This window comes from Macrobrachium rosenbergii, chromosome 57 (genome assembly GCF_040412425.1).
Source record: "Macrobrachium rosenbergii isolate ZJJX-2024 chromosome 57, ASM4041242v1, whole genome shotgun sequence".
In the NCBI taxonomy this organism is placed as follows: Eukaryota; Metazoa; Arthropoda; class Malacostraca; order Decapoda; family Palaemonidae; genus Macrobrachium; species Macrobrachium rosenbergii.
The window spans coordinates 12221670-12245394 of record NC_089797.1 but is presented as its reverse complement, the minus strand read 5'-3'; the positions used below and the strand labels follow the sequence as shown (position 1 = coordinate 12245394).

General features: G+C 35.4%; 1 protein-coding gene across 1 annotated transcript in view; it reads right to left on the bottom strand.

Moving 5' to 3' along the window:
* LOC136836900 (isobutyryl-CoA dehydrogenase, mitochondrial-like) overlaps positions 1-21780 on the bottom strand; it is a 26863-nt gene extending 5083 nt beyond the window's left edge. The window contains exons 1-8 of the mRNA XM_067101343.1: positions 21424-21780; positions 18300-18400; positions 13808-13977; positions 10303-10489; positions 7854-7962; positions 7492-7656; positions 6492-6589; positions 2367-2519 (exon numbers count right to left, since the gene is read on the bottom strand). Of these exons, the coding sequence (XP_066957444.1) occupies positions 2367-2519; positions 6492-6589; positions 7492-7656; positions 7854-7962; positions 10303-10489; positions 13808-13977; positions 18300-18400; positions 21424-21607 (1167 nt within the window). The 5' untranslated portion in view covers positions 21608-21780. The remainder of the gene's footprint in view (positions 1-2366; positions 2520-6491; positions 6590-7491; positions 7657-7853; positions 7963-10302; positions 10490-13807; positions 13978-18299; positions 18401-21423) is intronic.
* Between the last annotated feature and the right edge of the window lie 1945 nt (positions 21781-23725).

Genomic DNA, 23725 nt, shown 5'->3' with positions numbered 1-23725 from the left:
GCTACCACCAACCCTTACAGATCCTCTACCACTTATCTTTACCAGGGAAAGAGGGCAAGATTCACTGTTTGGTGTAATGAATTTATTAATTCTCCACTTGGAGATTCTGTTTCAGTTCTCTTGATTTCTTCACTACTTTGAGGAATTTTAAGTTCTCACCTACCAAAGGTTACAAGGGCATATCTCTATAAAGGTTGTCCTTTGGCATGATGTGAATTTGCATAATTAAAAGAAAATTACACACCTTGTTTCATAACTTTGCACAATTGATTCTTCTAGGTTTACTATTAAACCTCTGGGTTGAGATTTACCTTTTGGTGTTGTGCAGGCTCACCAGACCCTCTTAAGAACTTTTGGGATACCTTCTTACTTGTCTTGACCCTTCAGAATGTTTTTACTGGCCATTACCTCCTCTAAACATGTCAGTGAACTTCAAGCCTGTTGAGACTTTCATTTGCTCCAAAAATTTTGTAGCAAAGACTCAGTTTCTGAAAAGGTCTAATTCAACTTTGCTATTCCTCTTTACTTTTGTCTTCTGAGGGCAGTTTCTCCTACACCCAGTAAGAACCAGCATTAACTTATCTTTGGAAAACATGGCTCCAGGCCATCTTTTTGTCCATTTCTAGCTGCAAGAATTTGCCAGTCTCAGAAATAACCTCTGTGCTTGGGCATTTCACCAGTGGACCTCAGCCCACTCAAGCTCAGATCAAGAGGTCCATGCCCTTTAATCTTCATAAGCCTGTGAGTTCAATCTGGGGCTCTCTAGCATTCTTAGAACAGGTACTTGGCTCTGTCAAAAAACTTTCAAGATTTAAGTTATGAGATGTGACCCTATGTCTTTGATATGTATACACTGGAGCCGATCATCACAACAAAACACGTTTTACACATAAGAAAAGATGTGGGCTATCTATCCTCATTATTATCTACAGAAAGCTCTAAGTCTGCCATTTACAATGCAACTTTTGTCATACAACATCTTGGTTCCCAAACATCCAAGAGTGGGCAGATTTTTATTCTAACAGTATTTTTTTCTATCTTTGTACTAATATTTCTTATCCTTGTATTTCCTCCTATGTTGCAATTCAGCCTATTGATGATTAATTGGTTTGTAATAAACAAAGATTGTTTTCACAAATCAAAATATTTTCCAAACAAAATCATTCATGATAATACACAGTGCCCTCATCCCTTCCTCACACTCTTTGCCTTTGATTGAAGCCTTGCAAGATGCAGTGTGGTCTAAGCATGCACAAAGAGGTCATTGTCTTTCAGGATCTCACAAATTAGTGAGGCTAGAGAGGCATTTGCATGGAATAATTTTGCCAATGAGCTTGTATGAAAAATATTTTAATTTGTAAAAGCATTGTGGCTAAATGATACCTATATTCAATAATGTGAATATATAACAGTCAAAGAGAAGGGAAGACAAGCGTAGGTGAATTTCACAAACACCCTGCTCTTGGAGTATATAAATTAATGACACCTGATATTCAAGAGGTCTGTTGGTAGCCCAATAGCTTTAGTCAATGAAGCCACTGTTGAAAATATTTCTGGACAGGCAATATGCTGTTGTAACAGGTATAACTATATACTGTAGCCAGCTGTACAAGATATCTGGCAATAAAGAATTATGTTTCAAAGGACAAAATGACACAAAAGATAATGAAAGCTACTATATGATCCACACTCAGGGAAGAGCAGAAAGTCTTTTAACAGTGAGGTAAGTCAGTCACACCACAAATTGGAATATTTACCTTCAGCATATATTACTACTGTACTTATATACTTTTAAATCACAACCGTTCTCAGCCATCAGAATCAGGTTAGTATAAAAGCTTATTACAGCAGGTTTTTTCAGCCAATAGCAGACTCCACATTACAGTGGAACCTTGCATTATTAAGTACAATTAGATGTTTCATGCTTTCAGCCTGCCAAGGCTTGGAAATGACATTGAGACGTTTTGAGTAAAAGTTCTCTATGTAACTGAGGGAATGCTGTAAACTATTCTTTCAAGAATAATTCCATCTCCACACTAACAAATCAAGCAGTGTAAGAAATGCATATTTAAGGAATTATTAGTATAATATACTTCAATGGAATTAATTGTTTGTGATTTTCTGTTCATAACATAGAAACAGAAATGTATTTTTTAATTTTTGTTAATTTCATGCCCTAGTCAAGATGAAAGCATTCACCAGTAACAATTACAGTGCTATATGATGCAAAGCATCAAGAAAATGCTGTTCATTATTCACTGCATATTGCATACTTGAACTCTACATACCACACAAAAGAAATAATAATTTGCTTGAAAGATCTATGATACACTCTAAAGGCAAAAAGATATCAATAAGATACTTACATTAAAGCACTTCTCAGTTGCATAGTACTTCGCCATTGAACACAGAGATACAGTGTCTTTGTGGCCAGTCTCCAGAGCTCTTGCTGCATTTCGCACTAATAGACGAGATGCTACCAAATCTGTTGCCATTTCAGCTAGGCGGAATTGGCTATTCTGAAATATGAAATTTATGTTATCCTTTAATAACTTTTGCCATTTCAGCTAGGAAGAATTAGCTATTCTGAAATATGAAATTTATGTTACCCTTTAATAACTTATATTTGTTTTATGGCAAACTTTTTATCTATGGTTAGCCCATTCCATGGTCATGAAACCTCCTATACACTATCCATTTTAAAAAATATATAGCTGTCTGCCAGTAACACTGTGCTCTGCAATTTTCTCTATAGTTTTGAAATCTCCGGAGTAATTTCTTTCATTTTCCCTGTAATGTGTAATTTTGCTTCCTTGATGAGTGTTTTCAGTGATTTCATTCGATCATCTGTAGTAGAAGTGGACAATTCTTTTGAATAGTAACAGGATATACCACTATTATGTCAGTTTGTAAAACAGATGCTTGGGCAACTACGGCATTTCTTTTGTTTATGGCAAAGAGCAGCTGTGCTATTATGCTTAGAGTATGGCGTTAGGTTTTGTTTTTAGCATTCTTTTTAAATTTTGGAGAATTTTCCTACTTTTTGGTGTTTGTACATACTATCCAGTTAGCAATCAATAAACTCATCAGTATTAGAAGTTAGCTTTTGTTTGGTTCACTGTTAGTTGTTTACTGAAGATTTCAGTGAATTCTGCACAAAATAAGACTGTACCTCAATGTAATTCTGACATTTTAAAAAACATTCTCCAACAATTTTTTTAGTTATTGTTAACCTTTATAAATATCTTTCATTAAGCTTTATAAATATCTTTCATTTGCCTATATTCAACATGACAAGATCTCAAAAACTACTGATCATACTAGTTTGAGCTTTAACATGTCTTTCACATGTATTTCAAATTAAAAACTGAGAATACAATTTTTGATAAGTGGTAAAACAAATTTTTAAAAATATTTTAAAATTTTAAAGAAAAAATAAGATACTTGGAAATTAACCCTTAAACGCCTACTGGACGTATCATACGTCGACTAAAATTGTCTGTTGGGTGCCAAGTGGACGTATCGTACGTCGTCGACTACAAAAAATTTCAACCTTCGGTCAACTTTGACTTCGACCGAAATGGTCGAAAAACGCAATTGTAAGCTAAAACTCTTACATTCTAGTAATATTCAATCATGTACCTTCATTTTGAAACAAATTGGAAGTCTCTAGCACAATATTTCGATTTATGATGAATTTTTGAAAAAAACTTTTTTCTTACGCCTGCGCGGTAACTCAGCCGAAAACTTCAGAAATTCTTTCGTCATTTTGTCGTAATTTTTGCACTGTTCTATATTAGCCGTTACATAAAGTTTTATATATGAAAATGTGCACAATTTCATGTACAATACAACAGAAAATAACTAATGGTTGTAGCTTTTATCAGTTTTGAAATATCTTCGTATAAATCACGATAACTGCCAAAATATCAACCTTCGGTCAACTTTGACTCGACCGAAATGGTAAAAAAACGCAATTGTAAGCTAAAACTCTTACATTCTAGTAATATTCAATCATTTACCTTCATTTTGCAACCAATTGGAAGTCTCAAGCACAATATTTCGATTTATGGTGAATTTTTGAAAAAACATTTTCCTTACGTCCAGCGCCAGAAATTCTTTAAATCACGTTGTCGTAATGTTTGCACTGTTTTATATTAGTCGTTACATAAAGTTTTATATATGGAAATGTGCGCAATTTCATGTAGAATACAACAGAAAATACTCATGGTTGTAGCTTTTATTAGTTTTGAAATATTTTCATATAAATCACGATAACTGCCAAAATTTCAACCTTCGGTCAACTTTAACTCGACCGAAATGGTAAAAAAAACGCAATTATAAGCTAAAACTCTTACATTCTAGTAATATTCAATCATGTACCTTCATTTTGCAACAAACTGGAAGTCTCTAGCACAATATTTCGATTTATGGTGAATTTCTGAAAAAAAAAAACTTTTTCCTTACGGTAACTCGGCCGAACATCTCAGAAATTCTTTCGTCACGTTGTCGTAATGTTTGCATCATTTTACATTAGTCGTTACATAAACTTTTATATATGAAAATGTGCGCAATTTCATGTAGAATACAACAGAAGATAGCTCATGGTTGTAGCTTTTATCAGTTTTGAAATATTTTCACATAAATCACGATAACTGCCAAAATTTCAACCTTCGGTCAACTTTAACTCGACCGAAATGGTAAAAAAAACGCAATTGTAAGCTAAATCTCTTACATTCTAGTAATATTCAATCGTTTACCTTCATTTTGCAATAAATTGGAAGTCTCTAGCACAATATTTCGATTTATGGTGAATTTTTGAAAAAAACATTTTCCTTACGTCTGCGCGGTAACTCGGCCGAACATCTCAGAAATTCTTTCGTCTCGTTGTCATAATATTTGCACCGTTTTATATTAGTCATTACATAAAGTTTTATATATGAAAATGTGCGCAATTTCATGTACAATACAACAGAAAATAACTCATGGTTGTAGCTTTTATCAGTTTTGAAATATTTTCATATAAATCACGATAAATAGAAAAAATTCGACTTTCGGTCAACTTTAACTCGACCGAAATGGTCGAAAACTGCAATTGTAAGCTAAAACACTTACACTCTAGTAATATTCAATCAATTAGCTTCATTTTTCAACAAACGGGAAGTCTCTAGCACAATATTTCGATTTATGGCAAATTTTTGAAAAAAACATTTTTTTACGTCCGCGCGTTACGAATTCATGCATCATTTTGTGATAATATTTTCTCTGTGTTGCTTTGATCATTTTACAATTTGTTATATACCAAAATCATCGCAATTTAGTGTACAATACAACTAAAAAAAATTAACTCATTAGCTTTAACTGTTGTGCTTACAACGCAATTTGTATATAATTATATGAGTTTTTTTTTCGCTGTCATATATTCAAATATTTATATATGATAATGATATTTTTTTTCATTTCTGATGGTTGCATACTAAACTTCAGGCAATGACAAAAAAAGGAGCCAAAAATGAACTCTTAATCTTCAAAACTAAGCGTGCTGTGATTTTTTGAAAAAAACTTTTTTTCCGCTTCGGCGCTAACTCACCGAACGCTGCCGGCATACGGGAGACGTTTTTGTAAATAGAGGCTCGGCGTTTAAGGGTTAACAAAACACTTCCTATCAAAGTATGACTAAAAACATTAAAAATCTACATTGAAAGAATCCTTCGGAAATTTTGCATTTTCCACATACAGTACATTTGGTTGAGTTTCTACTTCTTCCAATTACCTGTTGCAAGTCTTTTATTGTTGACTTAGGTTATCACTGACCACAATTGAACTTTCATCACTGCAGTCACACAAATTTGATAAACTTAATCAACTTTAACAGGAATTTTAATTCACCAATTTCCCAGAATGTTCAATGGAAAAAGATAAATATGAGTACAGGCAGTGCCTGGTTAACGGCAGGCTAGGTTAATGGCGATCTGGTTTTACAGCGCTTGTCTAGTGACGAAAATCAGCAACTTTCAGCACCAAAAATCGCTGATTTCCACTTATCGGCGCCAATAATTGGGTATTGGTGCCGATACATACCTAACGGGGCGGCGATAACCAAAAATTGGCGCTTTTTGGTGCCGATAAGCCCTTTTTGGTTAGCGGTGATTTTCGGTTATCATCACACCCTGAGAACGGAACCCCCACCGGTAACCGGGGACTGCCTGTATAGGATTCAAACATCACTTACTTTTACAATGAAACAAAAAAATTGCTCAAAGCTTAATAAACTACAAACCATACTTAATAATACCTGTAGTATAAAAAACACACAAAAAAAGGCCCTTCCATTTGGGTCACACTAAAATCTTTCTAATCCCTTTTTTCTTTGTTACAATTATGATTTGGATAATGAAGCATTAGACTGCCTACTCCACCAGAATCTGTTTTATACAAAATATAGTTGTTTCTTTACAAGTACTTTTCATGTATAGTAGACAAGTGCTCACCTGAAATGCTGCAAGTGGTTTTCCAAACTGCTTGCGAACTTTAACGTGGGCTGCTGCTGCCATTATACTTGCATGAGCCGCACCGAGAGAACAGGAGGCTGCAAAAGAGAAAATGAACTGTTAAAATCAATTACAGACTACATACACATAAATAATCATTGTATGTCAGTTCCCTATTACAAAAATTAAATTATAAACTAATAAGAAGATAATGGTTATTCCCAACCGCACTCTCTCCAAGGGTGAGATCTAACTTGACAAAGAGTGAGAATAGAACACAATAGAGTGAGAGTTGAAAAAAAAAACTTTTAAGTCTTCCCAATTTGGATTTCTTAAGAGGTAAATACTGCCCCTAAAGACAAAAGTGAAGGGAGCTCTATAAGACTGCAGTAAACAAAATGCCTCCATCAAAAGCATAGGAATAGTGTAGTCCTCATTCTATCAACCAATTGCGAATTATTATCAAACTATTCTTTACAAACCACACATGCATACCTGCCATCTACAAAAACTGTACCTCAAATAGGGGTGACATAAATTATATGATATACAGTAATTAACAGTACTGTACAGCATTCAAAAGGTAAAAATTCATCTTACTTTAACAGATGCTTACCATACCAACCATTTGCATGCTAATTACTTTCACACCTAGTTTAATTACTACAAAAAATAATGAACCATTTCCAATTTTAAGCAGTGAAGAATGAATTAATGAAAACTACACAACATTGAAAAGAGTATTAAAATTTAAAATCTGGGAGAAAACCAAACAAGTGTGCTTGAAATGGGACACACACTTGCAATTATTTTACAGCAATTAGGGACACTTTAGAGCCTGTAAATACACATGAAAATGTGGGAGACATTCGGTTTTTAAGTAGGTCTGAAGAATGCAGTGGGACAAGGTTACTGTAAAGTGAAGGATTTGTAATAAAACAAATCATAAGTATTAATGAATTGAAACTTAATACGATAAGCTACATAAAAAAACACATACCAATATTAATTCGGCCTCCATTAAGGCCTTTCATAGCAATGTTGAACCCTTGACCTTCTTTCCCAATGATGTTGGATGCAGGCACTCTGCAGTCTTCAAATATAACCATACGAGTCGGCTGGGAATTCCAACCAACTTTCTTTTCTTTCTTTCCAAAGTTCAGTCCTGAAGAGCAAAATAAAATTACTTTGAAACTGTAATGCATATTTTCTTCCAATTACAACCAAACAATACAGCACAATGATAATTCCCTCTCATAAGATGAAGCTGCCAAAGATTTTCATCCACATTTATTGTCAGACAACAATATTAACATTTTGCATGTATACTCTTGTAAAAAAAATCTCAAGTAGGTTACTTACCAGGCATTCCCTTTTCAACAAGCACACATGAGATACCTTTTGGTCCAGTACCTCCTGTTCTACACATTACTAAATAGACATCTGTGTCCCCTCCTCCACTAATGAATGCCTGTTAAAAAATTGAAGTTTTAGAATAAATACAATTTTTCATGCTAGCCTAGCAATCATAATTAGCCTTAATTCACAGTGTGGAATTCCCCACACATATAAACTCTGAAGTACCACATTTGGAAGAAAAAAAAAAACACTGAGTGACTGTATCTGTGCTACATTTAGCTCACTGGTCATCCAATACCACTAAGGTCCCGTGGCATATAAATATAAGAAGCGCTTGCGGGAAAAGGTGACAGGAAAGATCGTAGACCTTGAGCTTTTGTCTTTATTTCAAGACCCGATCACATGTAGGAAGGAAATGCCAGCCCCATTCTTTTGTGCAGAACTTGCAGCAAAACTGAAATGAGAAGCTTGGAAAATAAGTATGGTTTAAGGATGTTCTATCTGAGGAAAAATCCAGCCCATTAAGGAACTTTTGCTCAGTTTAAGGATAGACAAAGATGACAGGCTAAAACATGAGTGGAGTTAGGTGTATCATATGTGTGAAGTTACCAGCTGCAACAAACAGGAAAAGCTCAGTTTACCTGTATCTGGTGTTCAGTGCATAACTCTGCTAAACTGTCTTGTGATTCTTTGAAACTAAGAGGAAGCATTAAGTTTACCCATAGCTGTCATCCAGTGCACAACTAAGCTAAACTTTTCGTATTTCTTTGTATTTTGTATTTCTGGTGCAAATAAGTCATCATGGAGCCTAACAGATAACAGCACACCAGTATGTAATGCAGATGGAAATTGAAAGAGGATGTCCCCAGTTCATTAATATATGAAATGTATGCAAAATAGGAGCAAATGCAAAGTTTCCTTGGAAAATATCAACATGAGAAAGCTGTAGTACACCATCTCATAAACTTACTGAGTGACTATGCTATGTTTCACTTTAGGAATATTTTAAAATGAAGGCAAAAACAGATAACACTGATCAGGTCTTTAGTGAGATAGAAACACAGTGAGTCTCAAGAAGGAAGCAGAAGAAACACACAGAAAAGAACAATAACCAGATGCACAACTTCCAGCTATTTTTATGGAAAGGGACTCCCCTTCCAAGCAATATCTCCACCCCTCTTCACCTTCCTACCATCTATCACCATGCCATCAACTCTCCCAATTACATGTAAACTGAGAACAAATATGGATTCAGATCATTCAGTTCATCTATTTACTTTGTTTTTTACAGTTTCTGCATGCTAGGTTTGTTGAATTAGAGTTAAAATGCTATTATTTGTTGTATTTTTGGAGATCTAAAATGGTTGAATCCAATTCCCATGGGAAAAATTTATTCGGTTCAAGGAGAGATCGGTTAACAAACAGCCTTCTGGAATGGAATAAGTCTGTTAATCGAATTATGGCTGTATTAGGATTATGGGTTTGAAATCATAATAGAAAACTGATTTTATTCTACAAACTTTAACTGTTCTATAACAAGTTCTCCTCAGTCAGAATTCTCCAATTTTTTCACCTTTAAGGGAAGTCCTGATGTCAGCCCTTCACCTTTTTCAAGTCCTTCCCTTAGTTTAAGATGAGATCCTTCAAAACGTGGTCAAATAAGTGTTTTTACAACCCAAATAAAGGTGAATATTTTTTCATCCTATGCACTAAGTACAGATTATGTACTGCCATATACCAAACTTTTTTTTTTATTGTTGCACTGACATGATTTTACAGAATCCTTACTTTAATGCTTGTCAAGGGATTTTAACCTTACTTTTTGATTTCCTGTTCTCTTTAGAGCCTTGAGTCCCTTGCAAGTCTCAATCCCCAGAGTTTTTAATTGGGTCCTGGCTTCCCACTTAAAATGAAATTCAGGATAATGCAAATGAAGGGTTGTAACAGAGTAAATGTAGTTTCTCAAAGATAATACAAATTTTTGAATACAAAGAAACCATTTTCATTAACTGTCCAGCCGCTCAACTTTACTAGTTTCTTGCAGCTACTGTATAACCCACAATGCACAAAAATTAAGGTTCTTTCCTTTATGAAACCCAGAATTAACAGGGGTGCATACATATAGGTGACAAACCATCCAGCCAGATGATGATGATTTTCTTTTGATTCCAGAACCATATGAAGACTATAAATGTAGGGTAATATACATGATGGGTTATTTGCTCAAACCATAATTCCACTGTTTCCATTTATTAACTAACCAACTAGCTTACCCCAGCCTACCCTAGGAAAAGCCTCTAATGCTGAATATTTGGATATAATAATGACACCCCAAGGGCAATATGACAGTCAGTTTAAGCAACAAACAATATAATAATATTGTCACTACTAGAACCTATGGTCACAATTCTGCGTACATGTTAAACAAGACTTGCATTTTTACACAAATTACCTTTGAACCATTCAAAATGAGGTCATCACCATCTTTTCGGACATTTGTTGAGAGAGATGCAGCATCAGATCCTGATCCTGGTTCTGTCAAACAATATGAAGCAAACTTCTCCATGGTTGCCAACTGGGGTATCCATTTTTCTCTTTGATCATCATTGCCAAACTCATCAATCATCCAAGCGCACATGCTACAAAAACAAACAAACTATAATCAGACAATCAGCTTACTGATGTTACATAGAACAAGATACAGTAATCCCCTCAAAATTAGATGTACAAAATATGTTAATTTTTTGCAAATATAGTTTATTCTTTCATACACAAAAATCAGTCATTAATCTATTGTATAGTCAAAATATCCCATACACTTCAATCACTATCCAAAATTTGCAGAAAGAAGGCAGTAGTTATGTGGTAGCCTTGTGCATGAGTGTATGTATGCATTAGTTTCAAGAACAGACTAGAAAGCATGGTTTTATCCTTTGCATCACTATCAAAATTTTCTAAAAAGATGCTCCCACTATGGGCGTAGCCTAGATTCGTCCAGTTCAAATTATACAAAAGACAACTACAGCAACAATGACATTACAAAAAATGGCAAAACTTTGTAACTGATTTTATGTCAAATGCTACAGTGTTATTAAAAGACAAATATTTTTAAATTTTTCAATTCTTTTCAGATTTTTACTATGCCTTGCACTGTATTCATAAGAGCTACTAAATCTATATACATAAAAATGGTGTATGTATTTATGTACTGTATGTATGTGTGTGTGTTCCACCATTGAGCAATTTCAACAAAACTTGGTATACATATTACTTACTATCTTGAAAAGAATACTGTGGGGGTAAAACATCACTAGCACCAAAGGGCACCAAAGAGGGTTAGGGCGGGAAGGGTTCCCTGAAACGGGGCTGGTTCTGCCCGTAGACTTAGTAACGAAATAAACTCAACAGGTTTATTTTATCTTATTTAGGTATACATATGACTTACCATCTGGAAAAGAATACGGGGAGGGTAAGACAACACTGGCACCAAAGAGGGTAGGGGTGGGTAGGGGGTGACATGTAAAAATAACCGAAAACGACAGATATTAGTGTCTAATCCAGTTTTCGAGGTCACTGATATGAATAGTGACACTCCTGATGCCCCTAAGTCCAAGTTCAGCCTAGGAAGGGGGTGGTGAGAAAGGGTGAAAAATAAAATGTAAAAAATGACATATAATAGTGTATAATCCATAGTTTTTGAGGTCGCCGAGAGAGATAGTGACACTTCCGATGCCCTTTAAGCCCAAGCTCAGCCTCAATAGGAATGGTGGGTGGGAAGGGGTGATATATAAAATGTAAAAAATGTTGGGCAATGTAACTGAAGCAACTATCTTAACAGGAAAGAGAGAGAGAGAGAGAGAGAGAGAGTTTATCAGCTGTCATTTAGAGTTTTCCCGGGCAGTGCCGGGTTGGTCAGCTAGTACCTTAACAATAAAGTGCATTGTCTCACCCATGCTAAGAAGCTATTAAAACACGGTTGTTTCAATAAACCACTATTTTGTGGAATTAATTAAGTTGTTCATAACTTTTCTGAATAATCTGTAATGAAAAGAGGCAAATATTATCTTAGACCTGACTACTGCAGAGACCAAAACTGGTCACATGAAAATGAAAGAATGTTTTTGCAAACTCAGACGACAAATTAAGCATTGATATCTGTACAAATTAAAAAGCTGATTTTAATGAAACCAAAGACCTGTTTTCTCTAGTAACAGATGAATGTAAGAAAGTAATAAATGTATTGTTCTTTGATCAATATGACATTCCTTCTTACCCACAGTAATGTAAAACATTACTGAATCACAGAAAACATATATTATATCTAGACTTCAAACACCAATAAATTGCCATGATAAACTCACTTGACTGAAATATACAGTGCTTTATTATATGTTTTTCTTCCTGTATAATTCCGATAAAACCTTCTGAATTGCAATAAACATATACATGTATTCATAAATTTTAGCATCAAACACTGTAAATGCAAAATGTGTAACAAACATTTTTCAAAGACAACTGGCAGACAGATACACTTATTGTCATGTCTTTCAAAACCAAAACACAAGCTAATGCTCTCAATAGTTGCTATTTTGTTAGGTGAAATTAGCCAACTATTAGTGATGCAGGATTATAAGTGATACAGCTAGGCAATCAGTTTTTCACATATATGGTAACATGCCAAATTTGAACAAAGTAGTGGCAATGGCCTAACAGGGTTTAACAGTAAAGCCACAACTGTACAAGGTATAAGACTGAAGGCTTGAACTGAAATAATATGATAACACTAAACCATCTAAAAAATAGCTCACTACTTTACATGAAACACCCATTACTTAGAAGCACTCGACTGAATTTGATTTGAGAAGCTTCCTTCCAAATGTGATGCAAGCTCTTAGTAAAATGAAAACCTAAACTCAAATGATGCAAGAAAGACAATCTTTTTCTGAAAAATTCAATATATAAATCTGACTATGTAGTTTTCTTGCTGATTCTACTTGTGTTCTGCAGGTTTCTCCTACTAAATTAGCTAACTTACACTCTGCAGAAAGTTCACTGTGCCATTGTGGAATACATGTACTAAGAAGGTTGAATAATTTTCAAGCTTGTTTGCTGAAGGCAAAGTCGTCACTGAAAAGCTTGGTGAACACTGGACAAAGCCTGAATAGCTTCACAATCAGTAAACAGACAAAGAACTGAGGCCAATAATTCAACAGATGAAATGAGTGAGAGAATTAATTATTACTGTACAAGTGAACATTAGTTTGGTGAACACCAACAAGCAAAACCTACTGTTTAATTCTTCATAACATGCTCATCTCTGATCAGGTTAGAAAAACTGTGGGGACAATTCCAGATGGCATTAGATTTGTACACTGATCTTTTTCTAAATCCCAAAGTTATCAAAAGTGAGTTGAAGAGAGAAATGAGATTTCAAAGTAATAAAAGGCTAACAAATGCTTTATCTGCATTACATCTATTTACTTTTTTCTCAGTACATCTGTCTCATCAGGTTCTAGCCCCATTACCAATAACACTGCACTGCAGAGGCTAAGGGCCCTTTTCAAAGCTAGAACAAACTCTGACTGCAATAAAATAAGAAATGGAGGAGATTCTTGGTGAACTTTATTCTTCAAATGCAAAGGACAGGTGCACATACTGTAGCAGATGTGATTGATAAACTGTTCTCTCTTCAGTTTACTGACTCAAAGTCATCTTACTCAATTCCTATTCATGATATAACGTCATTTTTAGTTCAATATCCATTTCTTATTTAGATATCTATAGATTCATGTTTAAAATATATTCTCGTCCTTCTTTAAGATACAATCATCAGCTGCAATAATTGTAAATTGTATTTTGTTACAGTTTCATTTTAACCACTGATATTTATAAAATTTATATAATTTCTGACAGAACACTCCTGGATATGCCCATGACGCATTATTTACATGACTTACTTGTGAATACTTATGTAAGCAGTGGTGGAAGTACAACCTTGAGCTAAAGCTTCAAAGATGATAGAGGCATCTAAACGACTGAGACCAGTACCACCATAATCCTCTCTAGCATATATGGCACCAAATCCCAATGCTGCTGCAGATTGCATGGTCTTAACAGGAAAAATTTCCTGAAAGCACATACACAGACAAATAACATACAATACTTTTTTTTCTGAGTCAATAATCTGTTATAGCATAATTAGCACAAAAATTAGTTCAAGAAGCAATGCACAACTATACACTATTTTGGAATCTAACACTTACCTGTTATTGAAACGTTATGTTGAGCTGTGGCAAATTATTTTTCTACTTCTCTGATCAAGAATAAAAATGATGGTTATCAAAAACTTTTCTTGTGCATACCATACTTTATACTTTGTCGGGGCCACTTGGCTAAGCTTCACTGCATTTATCGGAATATTTGACCTGCATTTGAAGGCTGGTTTACCTGCAGTGCCACATTTCACTGCTTTATGTCATGTGGGGTCCATGTAACTACTAATACCAAACCATGGCTATGCCATAGTAATTGTATCACAGTTTTCCATGGTCTTGAGTTACCTTGCTTGAAAGTAAGTACTTATGTTAGTTATTTACCCAATTAGTGATTTAATTCTTCACCAATTGATTGATTAATTTTTGTTTCATTACTAACCCACTACAGGTACTTTCATATACCTTATTCATGCATCTGCAACAATCCAGGACTCAAAATATTGGTATAAAAAGTAAGTTATCACATATACACAGTATATACAGTTTTCCAAGTCCTCCTGTGGCTAACTTTCTCCTTCCTTGTGTGCCTCTTGGCATTTTAACATCTTGCAGCCTCTTCCAATAATTTTTTTTGGATTATGGGTTATCTCCATTTTATTTTCCACCTCATTCCAAATTCAATCATTTTTGGTTAACGCAAAGATTTTAAAAGCTAGGACTTTCAAGAAGATTTTCCAGGAAGATTTTTGGAAAGACAGAACTCATCATGAAAACTTTCAAGTTGGTACTCTTCTCTTCCTTGCAGAAGATTGATACTGGGCTTGGTCATAGTTCTGTTTTCAGCTCCAGTTCCTAATGTTTTCCTGCATGAACAAGTGTTTTTTCACTCTACTGGCTATCTGGTAAGTATTTTTAATTGCTTTTTATCTTTCCTTTCATGAAAAATTTGCTAGCTGGTGTTTAAGTTAACATTATGGTAGTTGGTAGCTTATGATTTTCTCCTAAGTTTTTTTTGTACAGTATTCTTTCCTCCATTTTTGTGTACCTAACACTATAACCTGGAAACCTTCAGTTCCAGTAACCTTTTTTCTTATGACAGCTGCAGTTTCAATTATTGTGTATTTGTGTGTGTGGTTTACATACTAGTCTTTGTTTTTCACCTGTGGTATTTTTGTAGCTTTCATAGCAATTTACGTCTCTCTTGGAATGTCAGCATAATTTGTTTTTTCCCCTTTGGTAAGTTTCATCTTGCTAGGGCTGCACTGTACAAGATTTTTCTTACTACTTAGCACTTCTAATAGTGGTGATATCACTGAACTTGATAGAAATTATCCTGGCAAGGGTTTAGCTGCTAACTTAAGCGACTTTGCTTCACAAAAGTAGGAGTTACATGTACAGTACTGTATTTTCAGCATTCATGCATTGTGGAATTTTTTCTCTTGTGCTTGCAGTTTTGTACCATCAGATAACGGAATTCAGGTTCTTGTTGGTTTGATTACAAGCAACTTTTTCTGCTAATTCAATTAAGTGGTTACCTTATTTATTTTGTTAGCACTTATTTGTAAAACCATGATGTCTCAGCATAGGTGTTTGGGCTTTCTTCGTGAATTTTTGGATTTGATTTCTTCATTATCTTTGTAGTACAGGTATCTGTTTAGGGCAAGTTTGTACTCCTAATCTGACTTATTTTATTTGCAATAGCTGGTTGCCTATGTAGTGGCATTTCTATATGAGAAATTAGTGGCACAAGAAGAAAATTATATGATCATTTTGTCAGTCTTTGTCTTGCCAAGGGGGAGGTCCCAGTGGTAAAGATGTTCCCCCTTCTCACAACAAGCTCTTTGGCTATGATTTCTCTCCCTTCATCATTTCCTCCTCCTACCACTCCTGTCAATATCAATACTTCTCTTTTGCTCCTAATATAGTAAATTTTAAAATTAACTTGTATTTTCCCTAACATACAAACCTTAAGTTTTTTACATACGGATACAGCTCGCATTTGCAAGCTCAATCCCTATGTAAAAATCGAAGGTTTGTAATTGTGTAGGAACATACAGTCTTTTGGGAAAGATTGATTAGCATAACCTATTAAAGGGATTCTTCCTCTAAATGACATTTGCCTCCCTCTTGACATAAAGGGTCTTCCTTTCTGGCACTGTAATCTTTACATTGCAAAGTCCAAATCTCTTCCTGATATTATCACACCAACCTTTACTTCTTCCTAATGAACACCATGTTCTTTGGAAGCTTTGAATTTCAAGTCAGTAGCCCTTGTGGGCTTGTTCCATATGAATAGGTTGCATCTTCTGAATAATAATAATAATAATAATAATAATAATAATAATAATAATAATAATAATAATAATAATAATAATAATAATATAATAATAATAATAATAATACTGGCTCCAAAGTCTGTAGAGCTAGTTCCTTTGCCTTCTAGTTGCCTTACAGACTCACATAAGGACGTGATCTTTTCTCAAATCATGTTAAAGTCTTGCGATGCCCTTTTTACAGCTTGCACATGCAGAAAAAGTAATTATTTCCATACAAGAGAGATAGGAATTTTTTAGGATTCAGTGTTTTAAAACCTGCACTAACAGCTGCACAGATTGACTTATTCTTCTTATTTATGTATCTCACAGTCAACTCAGTGCCATAAAGGCAGGCAACATCAGTGTGTTTCCACAGTACTCTACAGGCAGTCCCCGGTTATTGGTGGGTTCCGTTTCTGAGGGTGTGATGATAACCGAAAATCGCCGCTAACCGAATATTGGAGATTTCAGGGCCTTTTCAGCGATTTTTGGGGGTTATCGGTGCCTCTGTTAGGTATGTATCGGTGCCAATACCCAATTATCGGTGCCGATAAGCGGAAATCGGCGATTTTCGGCGCCGAAAATTGCCGATTTTCATCGCTAGACAAGCCCCATAAAACCGGATCGCTGTTGACCGAGCCCACCATTAACCGGGAGACTGCCTGTATGTAGAAACATGCAATTCAATCTTTTCTTGCATGGTCTTCACTTTTGCCTTAGAGAAACATTACTGATCACTGTGCGAGACAAACATGAGAGAGACTGAAAGCCAAGACAACAGAGCACGCAGATCTGGTTCTTTTAAGAACTGGAACTTTAAAATAAATTCACAGTTTTTAATATTGTTGTGCAAGTCTTTATGCTAATAAGTAAAAAAGCATTAAGTATTTACCTTGCATTTTTAGTTTCCTCTACCTTTCCAACCCCAAGTTCATTGGCTGCAGCTTTGCCATTTTACATTTTCCTCAACTATGGACAATGTTGTGGGCAGTTTGTACACATATGAGTTTGACTTTTTTCAAGTTTTTACTTAAGTATTTTATGTACAGTATATAGTACTGTACTGTATTCTCATGGTAAAACATACTATGTCCAAGTATTTTATTCATTTATAGACTATACCAAACTATTTATGTAAAGTAGGCTATATAGTACTGTATTATACTCTAATGGTAAAACATACTATGTACATATATTATATTCATTTATAGACTATACCAAACTTTTTGAGTTTTATTTATATTTCTACCCTCTGCAAATCATTAGCAGGTTTATGTGAATGGCTGCAAACCTCCAGAGAATATTCCATTTCTGAAAGTAACCAAATCCACACGACCAAAACAAGCAAATTTTGGGGTTCAACTATGCAATGTTTTAAAATTCTTCTACTTACTTTTACTATTATGTATATGTTAAACATTTTAGTAACTGATCTATCAAGCTGAAGGAAAGTTTTTTCTTCCTCTCAGGTCCCACACAATCCATATGCCACCAAATCTCCCACTTACAAAGTGGGGAAAAAGTAATCACCAGATTACAAGTTTGGCAAGTGTTTCTTTCCCTTTGTCTCTAAACTTTGAAATATTCTCCAAGGTATGGTTTTACCATTTGCCCAATAAGTTTTCAACATCAAAAGGCTGATATATTAGGGCCTTTGGGTATAGGCAATACCAGGACATCAGACTGCCCATTCCATCAGTCCATGCATAATACAGTAAGGCTACACTTCCACACTGCCAAACTTGTGTTATCTTTTCCTGTCAATATATTTTAATGTTGTCCTTATTATTTAAAATTTCAGTGTAGTTATTTCACCACTGACGCTATAAATGATGTGAAGTTTTCCTTACAGTGAAAGAATATACTGTAGTATTCTTTACTAATTTACACCCAAACAAATAAAGTCCTCAAACACTAACCTTTTCATCCCATTCTGCCATGTGAGGTAACATCTCATTTAGAGCAAAATCTGTAGCTAACTTCTGGATGGCACACTGTTCTTCTGTCAGCCCATGTGATGCTGAAAGATTATTAAAATAAGAATAATATACTAAATAAAATTTTGTACTTTTTCTTATACATAATTCTTGCAGATACAAACAACTGCTTTACTAGACCTCCCCACTATGATACACATTCTTTCAAGGATGAGAGATACCCTTCACAGGGAAGTACAGTTCATGCACTGGCCATGAGTTCAAAGTGCCGCAACCCTTTTACCCTTGGAGACACAAGGAGGTCATTAGAGACCAAAACAACACCAGTGCTGGAGAGTGGACAACAAACTATTCTGCCATGATCAATTGCGAATCTTTCCCCGAAACTTCAAGTGTTATTCCTCTACAACCCATTAACATTAGCCACAATAAAAAATTTCTTTACAAATGACAAAAAATTACCCATTTGCAATCTTTGGTGCAATCTTGGCTAAGATATAGTGCCTGAAAACAAAGAACCTATCAAAATTGTTAAACAGAAATTCCTGTCTGTTTGAATACTGGCTGTATAATTTCCACTAGCATCAAGATATTCCCCACAAAAAACAAACAAGATACCTAACTTCACCTAACTCATGATGCCAAACCTTGGTCTCTACCTTCAATTCAAATGGGATGCAATACCCTGACTAATACATTATCTCCTACTTTAACCTACATCTCAACAAGGATGCAATGATCTACCCAAAGAGTTTTCACCTCCCAGAGATCCACTTAACTTACCTACTAAAGGATTCAGAGCCGATGAAACATGGTTTTTTGACAGATCCTCAAACAATTCGTAATGTAAACATAATATGACATCATGAGGCTCTGCATCCACCAGATAGGCGGTGAATGGATATGCTTAGAAGGTCTAGGCTTCAAAAAATTCGGTAATGGCCAGCAGGATATGGAACTGTCCCCGTGGTTGCAAGACTGCATTTCTGCTACAGCTTGCTACTTTGCATACAAGTGAGAAGACCCGTGGCAAGATTTACTATAGCATGAATAGGTAATTATTTCTATAGTGGGTAATAGTTACTTGGCAACACCCATCTCTTGCTGCAGCAAATGGAAGGCTATAGTCTTGAAGCCTGAGGTAAAATAAAACGGATTGTCTTTTTGTATTCCCGCCCTGAATAGATGTAGATCTAACACATGAACTATAGACTGGTTTATTTTGTGGATGAATTACATGCACTGAATTATTTGTAATGTAGAAACAATGGGAATAAGAAGAAAATGGAAGAATTCCAAGCTAACAACTTAGTCCCAACAACTGCTCTGGAAGCTGCAATGAAACTTCCACAAAATAGTAATAAAATAATAATAGTAATGATAGTAATAATATTAAAATTATTCAGAATGATAATGCAATCAAGGGGACAATGACAAATCCTGCTCGCCATCATTAATATCGCTGAAGCCTAGGATGGGTACCAACATGGCCAAGAGAGACAAAGTCTACCCAATTGGGTGGAGTCGCCTCCCACCTGGGGTAACTACGTAGGCGATGACATATCTTACAGGTACCTGCTCATTACGGCAATTCACCTGCTGACGCAATAAGGAGGTAGACAAAGCTCTGCCTACATGGGGGATTTGAGGGAAAGTGAACAGACCTTACCTTTCTCTTGGCCTTGGGTACTAATGTCAATTAGTGAATATGTCATCGGCAAGTGGGCAGAGCCACAGTGAAGAGACATTTTCCCGATATATAAACTTCTCTTCACTGTGGGTGGAGCCTTGTGTTCAAAACCCTTACCTGCGATTTTGATGGCTCTGGCATAGAAAACACACTTTTACTCTGATAAGTACTGGAACTATTGAACTTAGGTACTAAAAATTTTCCAGCCCAAGAAGAACCCTAAAAGAGTTCAGAGGTCTGGTTAAACAAATAATTTATAAAAAAATACTTGTAAAAATTAGGTAGGGTTATAAAACATACACTTGCCAAATTTCGCCTTTATCTGATGCTTTGATAAAAAGGTGTTACTGAAAAACCATTTTTCATCGGCTCTGAATCCCTTAGTAACATGACTTAAGAAACTGTCCTTCCCTAATGGGAGGAATAACTGACTTTCTTTAAATGAACACCTTACCTAAAAGTTTAGGGAAGAGGAAGGTCAAGGTCATGTGAATTATCCACAATCTTGCCAGGTAGTCTAATAATCATTGTATAAAGAGGTATTTCACACACAAGCAGCTCTCCTAGACCAAAAGGTTGTTCTGACCTCTTGGGTATAGTCCTTATTGTTCCTAACTGCTGAAAAATTTTCTACAAACAACTGTACTATATTATAGGGTATGAGAATGGGGATATCGCTTGATATATCAAGTGATATATCAAAATCAGCAAAACCTTTCAAGAAAATATTTCATTCTTCACAATTACAAAAAGTTTCAAAGGCAAATATATTTTCTCATAGTCTTTCACTGAGATGATGTCATTTGTAAGCCACATGCTGTCAACATTGGACACGAAACACTAAAATTTGTTTTAAATAAAATCTGTTTTCTAATACAAACCTATCATTTTACATCTGCCTAATCCTGCAATCAGCAGCTCTCCAAACACAAACCAAGAAAACATCATTGAATAATGACAAATTTTACTTTTTTTTAGCTACAATAATGAATACAGAGGGGAGGTACCAGTGCAGAATAGCTGCGCACATGTCGTAAGGGTCAGGGAGGTAAAGCCTCCTTGCCATGTCAAAGCACAGTGTCCTAAGAGTGGTTAGGTCATGATGTAACCATTAGACATTCTTTATCTAGTAGAGACTAGTATTATGCTTCTGATTTCTAGCCTAACAACAGTACACTAAGCTCAATCTCAGGTAGAGTTACTTTTAGCTCCGGCCCCCAGGTCAAGTACAGACTCAGCACCTGGGATAGGTTATGTCTTGGAAGGTTAATTGGTGCCCCATGAAAACTGGTCAGGAATTAAATTGATTCATAGCCTATTTCGATTATTACCGAAACTACCCTAAGGTAGGTACACTAGCACTTGGCTAAGCCTATATGAAAACGGGGACAAGAACTAAGCTAGTCCATAACTTACGGTCGACCGAAGTGACATAACTCCTGCCACTGACGTTGCCAATCACAGGTGAACCTTTATAGCTGTAAACAGGCCTTGGGTTAACTTGTTCATGACCGATGAACTTGGGGCTCTTTGACAATCCACTGGAAAAGGCCTTTTGCAATACTCCGGGAACTCTGCGAAACCCCGCAACTGGAGACATTGTTGTCAATCAGCGTTATTTTTTTAAAAACTATCTAGAAGAGTTAATTATACACTTAAATCAACCGTTTCGCAACCAACACCAGTTAACTTGGTAGTGGTTTTGTAAAATCCGGTTTGTTATTCAATTGGGTGCGTTCATAAACATTATCACTTAAACTTGTTACTGCCTGTGATCGTCACTTTTGGAAGACGAAAATTTTCTCAAGGGTAGATAAGGCGAAAGACAACGAGAATATATCTGTTCTGAGATATCGTGTTATTTATAGTATAACAGATGAGTGCATCTGAAAAACAGTACAATGCAAAACGCACAATCTGAGCTACACAACAGAATATAGTCAGGGGTAAATATTAAGAGATTGAACGTTGCCGGATTCTTCTTCTTTCCCATCCGTATATAACCTGCGAGGACTCGAAAATGGAAATCTGTATCAAAATGTATACATCGTTCATTCGGTTAAGCAGACCTCTTTGTTATGATTTACTTATGCACTTTGTATGCAAGAATTTACTAATGTATATCTGAAAAAGTGGCTATTATTAAACAAGTTTTGAAAGATCCCTTTGGTCATTAAAACTTCAAAATGCTGTCTTTGTTAAAGAAATTCCTGAAGTGTTCTATAAAGAAAATTATGACTCATTGTGTCTTTAAGAGAGTTGGCTGCTGCAAATCCGTCTAAGCTGCAAAATATGCTAGATATGGAGGCAAAATTTATGAAGGATGTGGCCGTCATTGTCTTCTAGGTCATGGCCATCCCCTTGTACATTGCTCCTCTGCGAATGAACTTTATTACTGTAAACAGAAATGCATGAACTAAGCGAAATGAAATTCCTTGGGTTAATTTCTGACAAAAAGTTGAAGGCCATCACATCAGCGCAAAACAAGACCAGAAATAAAATCAATTTAAGGCTCTGTGCTGAAAAACAAAAAGCAGTCAAATTAATTACGTACAGAAACTGCTAAACAACCACTGGTCTGGACACACAAGTTGGCCGTTACTGATTTACAAATCAACTAGAATTTTTTTACAGAGAAATCATTACTATCACTAATGATAATAACTAGCACAAAAAGAAATAAAACTGAAACACACTTGAACTTTTCTAAGGCCACGAAATCTCTATAAGCGTTATAAAGATGGCAGACTCACGAAATGATTCAGTTACTTACCACAGACTAGTAGGAACCTGAGTGGATGTGTTGATCTACCTGAATTTCTTCTGGTTGGATGGCATATCTGGGAACTGTGCACGATGCATGATTAGGTTTTGCAAAAGTAATTTTTACCCACGTATTTTTGTGTACCTTAAAATAACTTTTACCCAAGTACTTTTGTGTACCTTAAGTAATTCCGCCTTCAGTTTTCATTTGTTCTGCTAGAGGAAATGACACAGGATGAAGTTCTTTTGTATTGTGATAATTTCTTTTCATTATTTTTTTTTTCACACAATGGAACAGTTTTAGATCAAGTTTTCATAAACATCCTCATCATCTTTTACAATTAGTGTCATAGTCATGATTTGTCACTTGATATTTTTTGTGAATCGTCCCCCTCTCGTGTATATATTCTACATATGAATATATACATGAGATTCTTGCTTTGTTGATAAATGCGATACATGATCGTGATTGATGAGAAATGAAGAGACGTCTGACGTCTTTACAGGGTATTACAGAGGAATAAGACTGTATGAGTATGCTATGAAAAGCTTTAATACCCAAAGGCGGTCGTTGGATTATGTTGATATCTCCTCTGCTTCAGAATTGTTGATCTCTTTGGTATAAGGCCAAACTGACAAAATATCATTTTGAATAAAATTTCTCAGTCTTTCCTCCAACACGTTTCCCACTATTTTCATAGCATACTCATACAGTCTTATTCCTCTTTAATACCCTGTAAAGACGTCAGACGTCTCTTCATTTCTCATCAATCACGATCATGTATCGCATTTATCAACACAGTAAGAATCTCATGTATATATTCATATGTAGAATTTCCTGGCCTTTTCGCCGATATATGCTTTATCATTGTATGTACATTATGTCTCTTAATATTGCTATTTGTTTGCCTGTTAACAAACACAAATTGCTCTCGCTCAGTATGCGGGTCACGGC